General features: G+C 42.4%; 1 protein-coding gene across 1 annotated transcript; it reads right to left on the bottom strand.

Moving 5' to 3' along the window:
* Positions 1-1,603: 1,603 nt before the first annotated feature.
* LOC141219400 (uncharacterized) lies at positions 1,604-14,271 on the bottom strand. Its single transcript, XM_073666118.1, has 3 exons — positions 14,260-14,271; positions 5,706-5,796; positions 1,604-3,676 (listed from the first exon to the last, which is right to left on the bottom strand). Exons 1-3 carry the CDS (start codon positions 14,269-14,271, stop codon positions 2,403-2,405), a joined length of 1,377 nt encoding a protein of 458 aa, XP_073522219.1. The 3' UTR covers positions 1,604-2,402.
* Between the last annotated feature and the right edge of the window lie 1,851 nt (positions 14,272-16,122).

The following is a 16,122-nucleotide window of genomic DNA, read 5'->3' as shown; positions in this document are numbered from 1 at the left end:
AAATAATTCAATTATTGCTTTTTGTGTTCATTTAATTTTTATTTGAAGTCCATTTTTTTTATATACCTTGAAATTAAGCCCTTCCCCATGGAATGAAGCCCTACCTACATGACATCTGAAAGCTACATGGATCCCGCTTGTGAGGTGCCTGTCCGTCACTACTATTCAGTTTTAGGGTCCACTCACTAAGCCATATATTCTCTCATGCAAGAGAATAGGGCCAATTATGCTAATGACACTCGGCTTAAACTCTGTCAGAGCTTCAACTGAGTGTGATCCGATTCTCTCGCAGCACAGATATGGAGAAGATGGAGAACTTAATTTCTCCATCTTCTCCATAGTCTCTGTGAGTGTTCATCGGACTGCACTTGGATGACATCCGAGTGCAGTCCAATGTTTTACGTGCACCCATAGACTTGTATGGGTGCACATGGTCCGAATATCGAATGAGATTATTTTCTCATGCCAATAATCGCACTGTCCCATAGTATAACATAGGGCCGAGTCCTATCCGATAAAACATCACATAGCATTCGGCCGTGTTATACGACAGTGTGAGCGAGCCCTTAGAGTCAAGGAATATTTACATGCAGATGATGATATTACTCTCCAAGTGTATAGTTTTTAGGCGAGTTCATAGTAAATGCTTTGCCTTTTTGACATGTGATCAACTAAAGAACAAGAAAGATTTAGGACCTCCCCTATACAGAAACGGAAAATAGTTTGGAGGACTTGCATGTCCTTTTTTATTTATTATGAGAAAATCATAAAAGATCCCGTTTTTTAACCATGCTGTGACTTTCTGCTGAGGGAGAGGGAGAGAGCTGCCCTATTCAGAGTTTGTAATGAGACCTGCTGACAAAAGTGTTGAAGATACAGTCTAATGTGAATTAACAATGAAAAAAAGTTAATTTCACAAATGGCTTGCATTTTTTTTTAATACAAACTTTTTTGTCTTTACAGCTCCTTTAAAGGGAATCTGTCATCAGGTTTTTGCCACCTAATCTGAGAGCAGCATAATGTAGGGTTAGAGGCACTGATTCCAGTAATGTGTCACTTACTGGGCTGCTTAGTGTTGTTTTGATAACATCATTGATTTGTCAGAAGGTAATTATCACTAGATGACTAGTAAGTTCTGTAGGACCCCACCCCCATCACTGATCAGTAGATTTCTGTGTACACTGAGCATGGGCAGAAAGCTGCCAATCAGTGGTGTGGGTGGGGCTATACAGAGCGCAGCATTCAGAGAGCTGCTAGATCTGCAGCAGATAAAACGGTGATTCTCTCAAAATGACAACAAGCAGCTGAAAAAGTGACACATCGCTGGAATCAGGGTATCTGCCCCAATATCGTGCTGCTCTCAGATGAGGCAGCACAATTAATATTATGCCAAATAAATTTCCCGTGAACTATCACATGATCTATCACAGGGGATCATGTGACATGTCACGTGATAAATCAGGTGTGTGTGTGGGGGGGGGGGCGCCTTCTAAACTGCCCGGGACCCTTGCTACTCTTAATCCACCCCTGACGGTAACTATGAAGAGTTGGTGTTATTTCTACTAAAAACATGTAAGGATCTTGGCTGTAACATGTCCTTATTGATTAATTTCTTACATTCTGGACTTTTTTTCCACCAAACTGTGGAGTAGTGAGAGACGAGGATGGTGAGAGATGTAACCAAGATATTGCAACTATGGAGAAAAGATATCAAGGAAAATGAAATCCATCAATGCTTGCAGATTACTGTTGTATAATTTTAAGAGATGATCTGATACAGGAGTACAAGAAACAAGCAAAAAAAACAGTTGTCACTGAATGAGGACTAATTTTGTAGTGCAATTTCTGTAACTGTTTAAATTCGCAATAGGGTTTAGACAGGTTTTAGTTATTTGAATTGCTTCTAAGTTTTCTCTAAATAAATATCAGAAAATTGGCATAACAAAATATTCTGCATCTGTATATTTACAAAAATAATAATGTTTCAAAGTGCTGGAACCTTTAGTCATTAAATTATATGTAGCAGTAAAAGGAAAACTCATTGTCCAATTTGAATTCAGGAGGTCAAACTCATTAAGAAATGTCTCAGTTCATAACGGAACCTGACAACTTTTAAAAATATGTAAAACAGTGATCTGAAAGGTCCATAAGCTAGGTTCTTCAGCTGCTCAGTCAGGACGTGCAGTCTGTACAGGTCCCAGTACCTTCCTCTCCTCTACTGCACCAATCAGTTAGATAAGTGTGGGGCTTGAGAAGAGAGCAGTTCTCTCACTGATCAGGAAGGACACTGTCTCATTGTTCTCCGTCACAGGAAGCTACATTCAGTCTATAGGACACACTCACTTATTAGCACGATTTTTTCTTGCTAAAAGTGTGTCTTTTCAAGTAAAACATTTTCCACATTAAGGATATAAAAAAGGCTTCTCCCCGATATGACTTCTCTGATGTCTATCAAAATAAGCTTTCCGGTGAAAAAATTTCCCACATTCTGAACAGGAGAAAGGCTTCTCCCCTGTGTGAATTCTCTGGTGTTTAACAAGACTTGATTTCCTTGTAAAACATTTCCCACATTCTGAACATGAAAAAGGTTTTTCCCCTGTGTGAGTTCTTTGATGTGTAACAAGATCTAATTTCTGGTTAAAACATTTCCCACATTCTGAACATGAAAAAGGCTTGTCTCCTGTGTGAGTTCTCTGATGCTTAACAAGATTTGATTTCACTGTAAAACATTTCCCACATTCTGAACATGAAAACGGCTTCTCCCCTGTGTGAGTTCTCTGATGTGTAACAAGATCTGATTTCTGGTTAAAACATTTCCCACATTCTGAACAGGAAAAAGGCTTCTCCCCAGTGTGAGTTCTCTGGTGCTTACCAAGATTTGATTTCAATGTAAAACATTTCCCACATTCTGAACATGAAAAAGGCTTCTCTCCTGTGTGAGTTCTCTGGTGCTTAACAAGATCTGATTTCCCTGTAAAACATTTCCCACATTCTGTACATGGAAAAGGTTTTTCACCTGTGTGAGTTCTTTGATGTGTAACAAGATCTAATTTCTGGTTAAAACATTTCCCACATTCTGAACATGAAAAAGGCTTCTCCCCTGTGTGAATTCTCTGATGTTTGATAAGACTTGATTTCTCTGTAAAATATTTCCCACATTCTGAACATGAAAAAGGCTTCTCTCCTGTGTGAGTTCTCTGGTGCTTAACAAGATGTGATTTCTGGTTAAAACATTTCCCACATTCTGAACATGAAAAAGGCATCTTCTCTGTGTGAGTTCTTTGGTGAGTAAGAAGACTTGCTTTCATGTTAAAACATTTCATACACTTGAAGCAAGAAAATCTATTCGTTGCTGTGTGAATTTTTTGATGTTTAAGAAAAAACTTTTTGAGGGGAAAACTATTTCCATATTCTGACTGTGAAAATGGCTTCTTAGCTTTAGGAGCAGTTCGTTTTTTAATGCTTATTTTGTGACTTTGATTTTCCTTAGTAGTCGGTAATGAATCAGAAGATAGGACCTGTTTCATAGGATCAGATGACAGATCTTTGCTGTAAAGGGATGATGGTATATTTGGAGTAATAGCATTCACTTCCATTGTATCCTGTGAGATCTCCAGCTCATCTGATTTGAAAATTGAAGATGTCAGCTGTCCCTCTGATCTCCTAGTACAGTCATCTGCTAAGTAAAAAAAATATATTTGAATAAAATATTCTTGAAATTTATATTTTTGAACATTTGTAAACTGTTGGTACAAATGGCAAGTTATGTAAAAATATTGAATTATTCACCAAGACAATGACAGTTGACAGTCTAATAGAAAACCTCATAGCATGAACCAGTAGAGTTTGGTGTTCAACTGTTTGTTCATTCTGCCTCCCAAATATGTGAAAATTCTACCAATAAAAATTTCTACTCATATCACAAAAAACAAGCCTCCACTCAGGTCCATCATCTGTCAACGGAAAAACAGAGGTTTCCACATCATTAGTGGCTCAAAAACTCTTGAAAAGCAACATAACTTCCATAAACCAATCCAGCAAAATCTGCTCTTCCAAAGTCAAATCTGCTCCCTACTTAACTCAAATGGAAAGCATCACACCCTGCTAAAGCTCATGCATAATGCCGGAAGCTGCCTGATACAGCCTTGTTCTCCGCTGGTTAAGTCTTCTGTGTTCAGCTCCCGTGTTGTGTATTTTCTTCTTAGTTTCTTCTTGTGATCCCGGCCCGTTTATCGACTACTATTGTGTCTTCTGATTTTGTATTTTCTCTGCCCTCCTGGTTCTGATCCGGCAACCTGACTATTCTTCTTGTCATCTCACACCTCAGAACAGCAGGCAACACCAAGTCCAAGCCTAGGGGTCTTTGTGTAAGTACAGATGAATGTAGAGGGGTTAAAGGGTGATGGGCAAAACTTTGACTATAGACAATAACACATCTAATGAAAAGATCAAAAAAAAGTAACTAGTGGTGAAACCTCTCTGGGATAATTGGAGTATGTTTCCTCGTAGCTCCTGGCAATTTAAACTATAGTAAGAGACAATATTTTATGTCAAATGAGTCTCAAAAAGAAATATACATTTAATAAGAACTTTTATAATACTGCAGAGCTGAGGTGTCTTAAATTTAGATCTCGTGCATTTGGATGAGATAATGGAGACCTTTTTTGAAAGACTACCAGGGAATTACAGAGTTAAGTGAGGCAGGCCAATCCCACCACAATCAAACTGTCATACAGAATGAACCTGTAAAAAAAAGACAGAATAAAAAACACATTACATCCCTAACAAGAATGTATGTTTGGAGGGGAGAGCTCCAACACTAAACCAGAGTTGCACTTATTTACGGTGGACCGTTGGAGCTACTATGAGTCCTGACCAGAAGAGTAGAGAAAGTATTAGTGCTCCCCATTTTAAGATAAATTGTATCTAAATTCTTTAGGATTGATATTATTTATGACGTGGAGTGAATCCATGAAACCAGGGCTCGAGCCAACACATCTCCTGCAGGCGTGAATAAATGTATATTACAGCCATCAGCCACTCACAGCTTAGAGATATATCATGGCTCAGGTGTAATGTTTTTTGTATACTTTATCTATTTGAAGTTATTTGGTTTAAAAATAAATTGAAAAGTCAGGGTAAAGGGAAACTCTGTTGTTATTATACAGAAATTCACACTTGGCCTCACTGCACATTTAATGTTGTCAATAATAAAAGCGAGGTTTGGTCATAAAGACTGGACCTGGTCTTGTAGGGACCATATGAGCACATTCAGCGGCACTGAAGGGAGAAGGTAGATTCAATTAATAAGATATCAGGGTTCTAAGAAGCCAACAGCATCACTACCCTCCGCTTTCTCTTACAGGCTCATCATAATATTTTTCTTCAAATGATTTTATAACTTGTCAGCACTTTCTACATATGCTGTCATTTGGATTGGTAGTTTACAGATCTGGGCAGGTAAGAGTCAGGATCTTCTAATTTCAGTTGGTAGGTGGATCTTCCAGGTTGTAAGTTCTATAGAAAAGGGATTTCAATGCCCAAAGTCATTAGAGCAGTTTTTGGTGGAGGAGAATGTTTTGGTCTAGATGCAAAATGATGATCACACGATCGTGATACGGCTGGACTACATGACCGGTAAACCATCCACAGCCTGTGCCTGAGAAGAAACTGTGACTTCTCTTCATTTAGTGGTTACTACTCACCTGGACGGTTATCTGTAGGAATCTCCTCTTTACACCGCTCATCACCCCTCACATATGTCTCTGTCGTATTAATATGGGTCAGATCTTCACCCTGAAACAAATATTGTAGAAGTCACAGACAGATGGAGAAGTCACATCTATGATCAGTAATGATGAGTGAGTACCGTAATATTCGTAATCGCTATACTCGTAACGATTACTTTGTAATAATCACATATTCGTTCAGAATAGCGAGTACAATGTAAATCAATGGGAAATGCGAGTAATTTTCTGCTGGACCCTACAAAGGGTTCTGGGGGGGCCTGAGGAAAAGGCTGAAATGGATGGGAAAGTAATGAAACAGAATGGGAAGAGCCTGGAGAATGTGCCTGCATGCATTTCTGACTCACATATGGTTTCTGGGAATAAGTTTGTCGCAGTATTACGCCACTTTTACAGACACACAGGAACAACTACCAAACCTAACCTAAATTGCATTTAACAGGCCAAAAAGGTTAAGAAACAGTTTTTCCTGCACAATCACTTGTATATAAGGCTAAATAAATCAGAAAAACCTAAAAAATATCCCTTTTAGCCTTTGTTCATACATGCTGTTGTGGCTTTTTTTCGCCTTTTACAATTGGGAGGGCCCTGACTTATACATTTTGTAGGTCCCTCTGTCATAAATCATTTTTAGTTCGCTATTCCCAAGCACTTTACAAGCACAGCTAGAACGCACCAATAGGTATGTACAGTACAGACCAAAAGTTTGGACACACCTTCTCATTTAAAGATTTTTCTGTATTTTCATGACTATGAAAATTGTACATTCACACTGAAGGCATCAAAACTATGAATTAACACAAGTGGAATTATATACTTAACAAAAAAGTGTGAAACAACTGAAAATATGTCTTATATTCTAGGTTCTTCAAAGTAGCCACCTTTTGCTTTAATGACTGCTTTGCACACTCTTGGCATTCTCTTGATGAGCTTCAAGAGGTAGTCACCGGAAATGGTCTTCCAACAATCTTGAAGGAGTTCCCAGAGATGCTTAGCACTTGTTGGCCCTTTTGCCTTCACTCTGCGGTCCAGCTCACCCAAAACCATCTCGATTGGGTTCAGGTCTGGTGACTGGAGGCCAGGTCATCTGGCGTAGCACCCCATCACTCTCCTTCTTGGTCAAATAGCCCTTACACAGCCTGGAGGTGTGTTTGGGGTCATTGTCCTGTTGAAAAATAAATGTTGGTCCAACTAAACGCAAACCGAATGGAATAGCATGCCGCTGCAAGATGCTGTGGTAGCCATGCTGTTCAGTATGCCTTCAATTTTGAATAAATCCCCAACAGTGTCACCTGCAAAGCACCCCCACACCATCACACCTCCTCCTCCATGCTTCACGGTGGGAACCAGGCATGTAGAGTCCATCCGTTCACCTTTTCTGCGTCGCACAAAGACACGGTGCTTGGAACCAAAGATCTCAAATTTGAACTCATCAGACCAAAGCACAGATTTCCTCTGGTCTAATGTCCATTCCTTGTGTTCTTTAGCCCAAACAAGTCTCTCCTGCTTGTTGCCTGTCCTTAGCAGTGGTTTTCTAGCAGCTATTTTACCATGAAGGCCTGCTGCACAAAGTCTCCTCTTAACAGTTGTTGAAGAGATGTGTCTGCTGCTAGAACTCTGTGTGGCATTGACCTGGTCTCTAATCTGAGCTGATGTTATCCTGCGATTTCTGAGGCTGGTGACTCGAATAAACTTATCCTCAGAAGCAGGGGTGATTCTTGGTCTTCCTTTCCTGGGGCGGTCCTCATGTGAGCCAGTTTCTTTGTAGCGCTTGATGATTTTTGCAACTGCACTTGGGGACACTTTCAAAGTTTGCCCTATTTTTCGGACTGACTGACCTTCATTACTTAAAGTAATGATGGCCTCTCGTTTTTCTTTACTTAGCTGTTTTTTTCTTGCCATAATACAAATTCTAACAGTCTATTCAGTAGGACTATCAGCTGTGTATCCACCAGGCTTCTGCACAACACAACTGATGGTCCCAACTCCATTTATAAGGCAAGAAATCCCACTTATTAAACCTGACAGGGCACACCTGTGAAGTGAAAACCATTTCCGGTGACTACATCTTGAAGCTCATCAAGAGAATGCCAAGAGTGTGCAAAGCAGTCATCAAAGCAAAAGGTGGCTACTTTGAAGAACCTAGAATATAAGACATATTTTCAGTTGTTTCACACTTTTTTGTTAAGTGTATAATTCCACATGTGTTAATTCATAGTTTTGATACCTTCAGTGTGAATGTACAATTTTCATAGTCATGAAAATAAAGAAAAATCTTTAAATGAGAAGGTGTGTCCAAACTTTTGGTCTGTACTGTAGATCCTGACCTGAGAGGCCTCAGGTGGCTCTGTAACATGTGTTTTGGAGGGACAGCTGTTACTTAGACATTTGGGCGGTCCCTCCATCATTGACACTCAGATAGTGGAATATATATTCAATAGCAGTTTACAATGTGTCCATTGTGGTGTTGGGCTTGACCCTCCTCCTACACCTCCTCCACCACCATGTGATACTGCGGCCCTAAATTCAAATGTTCAGAGGCCTTGCAGTAGGCAGGAAAGCTGAGTTTTGTGAGAGCCCTCGTGTGGCCGTGTAACAAACATTTTGAAGTGCACTCCTCTAGAGATTTTAGAGGTCCCTCTTGTGTACATTTCAGATCGCCCTCACTTACTCATACTGTGGGACCCTCACTCTATTATTTAACTCATTCAAGGGCAGAGACTACAGAGAAAAAGGCCAAGAGACATGGAGTACTAGAAAGTAGCAGTGAGTGCGGCTTGCGATCCTCAGGTATGGCTGAACTCTGTGAACCGGAAAAATAAAGCTGCACTAATCAACTGGATGATGAGCTCAAATATATCACTTGTGCAAGTCACTGGACAAAGGATATATGGTGCCCCCCTCCAGGATAGGTTGGAGAAGTTTCTCCAAATGGCTCAGATTTTCATTGTAAATATTCCCCAGATTATATAGGAAGAGAAGACTTCTTGATACTGTACTACTTGATCCAGTGCAGAATATGCATCGTATTTCCAAAAATTACTCCTGGGGGCTGTGTCATAGGTGCAGGGAGATTCCTTGACAAGGGCCTCCCTTGTCAAACATTATCTACGATGGAGTACTGTAGTAGTTGTGGCCCTCAATTCAAATTTTCAGAGGGCCATCAGTCGGTCATCAACAGTCCGTGTAAATTTCTATTGAATATGTATCCCCTATCTCAGTCACAATGTGTCACAACCTGTGACAAGGGCCTCCAATGACAAATATTAGTTTGGTAGGACTACTGTACATTTCAGATTTGTCCACTGCACAATGTGCATAGGGTTTGTAAAAATTAGCCCTATAGGCTGAGTCATGGTTGAAGCAGGAAGCCACCATCCCAAGGGCCTCCAATGACAAATAGTAGTTAGGCTGGAGTAGGAATGCTGTCCTGGTTCGTCCCTGCACAATGTGCATAGGGTTTGAAAAAATTAGCCCTATGGGCTGAGTCATAGTTGACGAAGGAAGGAATCTGGTTTTTATGGGAAGGGGGTGACGTTAACAGCAGTAGCATGAATCTGCATTTTTGGTGAATTTAGGTTGGCTTGCTGTCATCTGGAGGGATTACAAACTGTGGAGATATCCAGTCCTTGTTGAATTTAATCAGAGTAAGTCTCTCAGCATTTCCCGTGGAGAGGCGTGTGCGCCTATCAGTGATGATTGCCCCAGCGGAACTGAAAACACGCTCAGACACCACACTAGGAGCCGGGCAGGCCAGCCCCTCCAAGGCATATAAGGAGAGGTCGGGCCAAGTGTTCAGTTTAGACACCCAATAATTAAAGGGAACTGAAGAGTCAGAAAGGACGCACGTATGGTCACTTAAGTAACCCTTGACCATGTTCTGCAATTTATCCCTCCTTGGCATTGTTACAGGCACAGATAGCCCTTGCTGTTGTGTTGGTTTATTGAAAATTGCCCAATCTGTGCACATTTTCCCCCCACCTCCCTTGGAGCTGGTGTTCGTGTATCTCCCCATTATCCCTTGGTGTTGAAATGAGCTGGTACCCCTGCCACCAGCATTGTTTGAGGGTGATGTTTTCAGCAAACGATCTACAACGGCCCTCTTAAACAATTTCATTGTAAAACTCTTTGGTGACTCCAAAAGAGAAGGAAATTTCTCCTTGTACCGTGGATTGAGAAAGGTGGCCAAGAAGTATAGGTTGTTGGATAAAATGTGTATCACGCGAGGGTCTTGCCACAGACACTTACACATGAACTGTGCCATGTGGGCCAAGCTGCAAAAAAGGCAAATGTTCTGTCTCCCCAACAGTAGAAAAAGTACCCATCCTCTCCTAACGCTGACTCGCCTCCTCCTCCTCCTCCTCTCCAGCAGATCCAGCCTGGACAGACATGAAGCTTGTTTTTCTGTGCTACTGAGGGGACACCCAACCCAAGTCCTCTCCCTCCTCATCACCCTTTGTTGCCTCAGAATATTGGCTGGGCTGGGTAGTAACACCCATTGGGAAATCTGGCTCCATACCAACATGCTGGGCACTCAAAGCTTCCTCTTTGAGATTATGCATTGATTGTTTCAAGAGACACAGCAGCGAGATGGTTATGCTGATAACAGCCTGATCACCACTCACGAGGTTGGTGCAGTACTCAAAGTTGAAGAGGAAGTGAGACTGGCGATCGATGGGCTTAGACCCAAAAAGTCGCCAGGTCCGGATGGCTTAACATCAGAGTTCTTTAGGACCTTTAGGGACTCTTTAGTCCCCATCTTGACTCAGGTGTTTAATGAGTGTCTCTCCTCGGGCACTCTGCCGAGATCATTAAGGAGGTCAGCTTTGATCATTTTGTCGAAGGCTAAGGATTCATCATGCATTGAGAATTGGCGTCCCATAGCACTTCTCAATGTGGACAGGAAGATTTTGGCTAAGATACTTTTCAACAGGCTGGTGAAGTTTGCACCCCGGCTCCTTTCAGAGGCTCAGCACTGTTGCGTTCCTGGCCGTAGCACTTTTAGTGCTGTTCTTGTCCGAGAGGCTGTGGAGCAAGGCAGGGCAGACCTTTGGATGGAGTTCTTGCTGACCCTGGATCAGGCAAAAGCCTTTGATCGGGTTAACCATGAGTACCTCTAGTCCACTCTTTTGAGGTATGGTCTGCCTGGAGGGTTTGTGGACTGGCTTAAGACCTTTTACGCAGGGGCTGAGACTTTCCCTCTGGTAAATGGGTGGATTGGACAACCTTTCAGGGTAGGATCTGGTGTCCGTCAGGGCTGTCCTCTTAGCCCTTTGCAATTGATCCCTTCCTCAGAAGGATCGATTGTGGAACGTTGGCAGGGGTGCGGATGGGCAGGCTGGCGCCGGAGACTATCCTGAGGGTAGTGGCCTGCCTACGCGGATGATGTCACCGTCTTTGTTTCTTTGCAAGAGGAGGCAATGGTGGTGATGTCAGAAGTGGAGCGCTACTTGGAGGTATTATAGTCCAAGGTCAACCAGGATAAGTGTGAAAGTCTTTGGCTGGGAGACAGAGATCCCAGGTTTGATCTTCCAGACACCCTCCCCAAACCCCAAGAACACGCCAAAGTCCTGGGCACCGTTTTCGGCCAGGGTGCTTACCCCATGAAAAACTGGGAAGGCAGAATCAAAGGTGTCGCCCAAATAGTGGACCAATGGAAGGGTTGGTCTTTGACCCTGAGGAAAAGGGTTGGCCTCTGCAAAGCTTTCCTGCTCCCCTTGCTAATCTACCTGGGCAGCGTCTGTGTCTTGCCAGAGCATCTCTGGACACGGGTCTACAGTCTGTTCTTCCAGATGTTATGGGGGAATAGACTGAACTTAGTCAAGTGGGAGGGTCACTTACCGCATGGGGAGACTAGGGTGGTTGTATATGAGGAACTCCATGGTGTTCCTAGTGAACACCTTCTTGAAAGTTAACGTGGCAAACCTCTGGAAGGAGAGGGCTCCTCGTGGGTATTATCCTGAAAGGGATGGTTTCAGCCTTTCTTCCAAGAATGGGAGACAGGGGGAAGATTGAAGGATCTTCGCACACCGCATGGGCATCTCCCGGCTTGTGTTACTCCGGTTCTGAAAATGATCCACGGGTGGAGTCTGGGAATGTGGGAGGTGAGGTCCCTCCCGAGGAAACTCCTCAATAGGAGGGTCTTGCTTTCTCATTTTCAGAATCCATTGGTCCTCAAGGACTGCCCAAGTCGGGATCTGGAGGTTGGGTTGAGTTTGTTAAATTCTAGCAGGATCCCTAGGAATTACTGGGACTTCACTTGGCGCTGCTTCCAAGGTAAGCTGTGTATAAGGGGCAATTTGAAGTACAGGAGCTCGGAGAACAGGAATTGCCCCCATGAGGCTTATGCTAACATGCTGGAAAGCATGGAGCACTTCCTGCTTCATTGTCCCTTTAATACAGAGGTGTACAACAGGGTCGGAGCTTCCATTGGTTTGGCCGCGGCTGGCTACTCTGTCCTATGCTGGGTGGGCCTATGGAGCATTCGGAGACCTTGGGAGAAGGGACCGAACGACTTTATTCATAGTAAGTGTAGTTGTCAGGTATTTCACCTGGAATGCACGAGTTTTAATTTCGATGCAGAGTAAAATCCTCCGTGTAGATGAAGTTTGTAGGAACATCCTAGGTGACCTGGTGAAAGTACCTGGAACTCCAAGATATGGTGAAAAGATTTTTTAGGAATTTATTTACATGATTCTTCAAAATTAATTTGATGTTTCGGCCTCATACGGCCTTCATCAGAACTGTAAATTAATCAGCAAAATAAAATGTGAATATATAACCACATTCTCAAAATATACAACATAATCAATTTATATAAGAATTCAAGTTTGTATAGTAAGAGTATATTACCTCTACAAAAATAAATATATAATAGGTGAGGGCAATTCAGGATTTGGAGAACAATGGCTAAATACATTTAGTGTGATTTACAGACATATAACTATACATTGGAGGTATCAACAAGAAATTGGAATACATGTCGTCGTTACCAGGATGCTGCCCAGTGGATGTATAGAGGATCAAGCAACTTCTGTAAGAGAAAGGGGAATAGCGCAAATCACTCTAACTGTGCACACAACCACACTAGAACGTATGTGCAGCTGAATATTACTCACCAAAGTCACTGAAGAAAAGGGCATAAATGTAGTGGCGCTAAATGGAGAGGAGCACGATCGTGCTGTGAGAGATGCGGTGTGGGACTAGGACGCTGGGCGTGCTTTATGCCTAAATTTCCAGATCATGATGTTGATCTGGCGCTTGGAGGTCACATGATCAGCATCTGGAAACGTCGGGAGAAGTATGTCGCCACTAGGCACCATGTTGGTGGGCTAATGGTAGGGTCACATGGTGTATAATTGGGTATGGAAAGTAGGTCTAAGCCTAATTATCGTAGGGAACAAATGAGGAAAAGAATACCTTTTATACATGCATCTCACCCATTTATGTATAAGATACACAACAGCATACGTAAGTTTTGGCACATACCACAGGATAGTTACCCTACAATTGAAGAATTTAAATCACCCTTTCTGACGTGTTTTCAGCGACCTACTAATCTTCGAGATAGACTAGTACAGGCAGACATTGGCTCTAGAAAGATACTCTCTAGACAAACATTTCTGAATAGCCCCAAGAAGGGAACGTTCCCTTGCTTGCATTGTCCGCAGTGTAGCAATGTTCAGAAGGGTGACAAATTCTTTCACCCCTACACGGGGGAAGATATCAACTTGAAAGGCTTCTTCACGTGCGACTCATCCTTTGTTGTCTATGCTATAAAGTGTCCGTGCGGTCTCATCTATGTTGGAGAAACCACCCATCATTTACAAGACCGCATATCAGAGCACAAATGGAGTATTCAATGCAGTTAAACTTATTTGCCTATTCCACATCACTTTGAGCAGAAGAAACACAATATAGCTCAATTAAAATTTAAGGTCCATGAGCATATACCAGCTCCAAGGGAGGCGGAAACAGAATTAAAATACTGAAACATCGCGAATCCTTCTGGATACACAAATTAGATACTCTGGAACCAAGGGGATTGAATAGGGATTATGAAATTCTGAGTTTTATCTAATAATCTTTTTTTTCTTTCATTTTTTAACAGAACCGCTTAAACTGAGTTCCATCCTCCACGTCAAATTGACTGGTATGATAATATTCTGGTAACAATTAGATTTTTTCATTTATTTTCATTTTTATTTATTTTTTTTTATAAATTTATTTTAAATTTTTCCTATTTTTTTTTCTCATTTTTCTCATTATTATTATTCTTTTTCTTATTTCATCTTTTTTATTTTTTCTTATTTTTATTGTTTTTGCTAAATTCCTTCCCTTATTCTATTATTTCTTTATTCAAGCAGTGTTTGTTTTCGTAGTTTAATTATATTCCACTTCATGATTAGCGTATGAAAGATACCCCTTATCATGCTGTCAAGCGCATCACTCTGTATGTTGCACACAGCACTTCCCATCCACCAATAAGGCGCCTTATAGTGACAATTCTTACCTGGCGCGTCATTTCCGGTGACGCGTCACATTATACACTATGTGACCCTACCATTAGCCCACCAATATGGCGCCTAGTGGCGACATACTTCTCCCGACGCGTCCAGAAGCTGATCATGTGACCTCCAAGCGCCAGATCAACATCATCCGTAAATTTAGGCATAAAGCACGCTCAGCGTCCTAGTCCCACAGCGAATCTCTCACAGCGCGATCGTGCTCCTCTCCATTTAGCACCACTACATTTATGCCCTTTTCTTCAGTGACTTTGGTGAGTAATATTCAGCTGTTGAGGTCCTGCACATCCACTGGGCAGCATCCTGGTAACGGTGACATGTATTCCAATTTTTTGTCGATACCTCCAATGTATAGTTATTAGTGTTGAGCGAGCATGCTCGGTACTCGCCCGAGCATCTCACTGCTTGGGATGTTCGGCGAGCACCGAGCATTTCCGGGTTACTCGAGCGGGAGCTCGGGTCTACGCCCTGCACGTTTGGCGCTCTTTACAGAGCCAATGAACATGCAGGGATTGCCAGCCAGTCACTGTAATGCCGCAGCCATGTTTGTGGGCATTACAGTGATTGGCTGGTCGCACAGCGTCACCTCGAGTATTTAAAACCGGGTGCCGCCATCTTGGACACAGTCTCTCCGGATCAGCCAGTGTAGGGTCAGTGCTGCTGAGCTAGGGAGATATTTATACTCCGAAATAGTTAGTGTAGGGTCTCTAAAGCCTGCCAAATCAAACAAACAGTCCTTCTCAGGACTAATATCCATCCCAGATTTCAGGCAGGCAGGCTGTATAGGAGACGCAGTGGTTATACCAACAAACAGTGCATTACAGTCCTGTGTGCTCCTGCTGGTCAAATTGCTAGACTTATTCCCCGGTCCCAGGGGCCAGAAAAATCCTATTTTTTTTTTATCTAAATCCTGCATTTTTTTTTTCCTCAGTCAGACTGTACAAATACGCGTCTTATTAACCTTTTGGTATTTTTTCCTAACCCAAAAAAAATTGAGTGTGTCTGTGACTGTTCAGACACCAATCTGTTTAAAAGAGTTTGGTGTAGGCCAGATAACTAGAACTTAGGTTTTGCAGTTCCACGGTTCAAATCTCTGTATTATCCACCTTTTTACCTTTTTTACAGAAAAAATAAAAAAATTGAGTGTCTCGCTCAGTGTTCAGACACAAATATATCTGTTTAAAAGATTCTGGTGAAGGCCAGAGAAATAGAACTGTTGTTTTCCTTTTCCACGGTTCTAATCTCCTTTTTATTACCCTTTTTCCATTGATAGTGCGAGTGTAAGCTATTTTACTTCATTTACAATGGGAAACGCGCGTGGCAAGGGACGTGGAACTGGACGTTCTGGTGATGGTGCGTGTAGAGGACGGGGCCGTGGCCAAAGTGAAAATGTGCCACAACCAACAGCCACATCTTCTCGCTCCCACTTCTTGACCGAATTACTAGGGAAGCACACTACAACACCAGTATTGCGAACTGATCAGTGTCAACAGGTTATTAATTGGATAGCAGATAATACTTCCAGTTACCTGGGCACCACCACCTCCGGTCTGTCTCCCACATGGTCAAGTTATAGTAGCCGTGAGTCTCGACCGCATATTCCTCCTCACCCTGATGCTCCTTCCTCCCACCATGCCGAGTGTCGTCAGACAGCAACTGATGCCACAGTTGGACACTCTGAAGAGCTCTTCACTGGTCCATTTCCATATTTGTGCCCCTCGCCTGCTCTGCTTGAAGTGGTGGAAGAGGAGATCCCATGTAGCAATGCCAAAATATTTGAACAGCCACGGCCAGAGGAAGTCGACGCTGGCAATTTGTCACAAGAGGTGGACGATGACAAGACACAATTG

This window comes from Phyllobates terribilis, unplaced genomic scaffold (genome assembly GCF_046119375.1).
Source record: "Phyllobates terribilis strain yellow unplaced genomic scaffold, ASM4611937v1 Scaffold_268__1_contigs__length_2594270, whole genome shotgun sequence".
In the NCBI taxonomy this organism is placed as follows: Eukaryota; Metazoa; Chordata; class Amphibia; order Anura; family Dendrobatidae; genus Phyllobates; species Phyllobates terribilis.
The sequence above is the reverse complement of the archived record's forward strand: the minus strand, read 5'-3'. Positions and strand labels throughout refer to the sequence as shown.

Coding starts and splice junctions, on each gene's coding strand:
- LOC141219400 (XM_073666118.1), bottom strand. Junction 3,677..5,705: donor TCCTACAGATAACCGTCCAG/GTGAGTAGTAAC, acceptor TTTACTTAGCAG/ATGACTGTACTAGGAGATCA.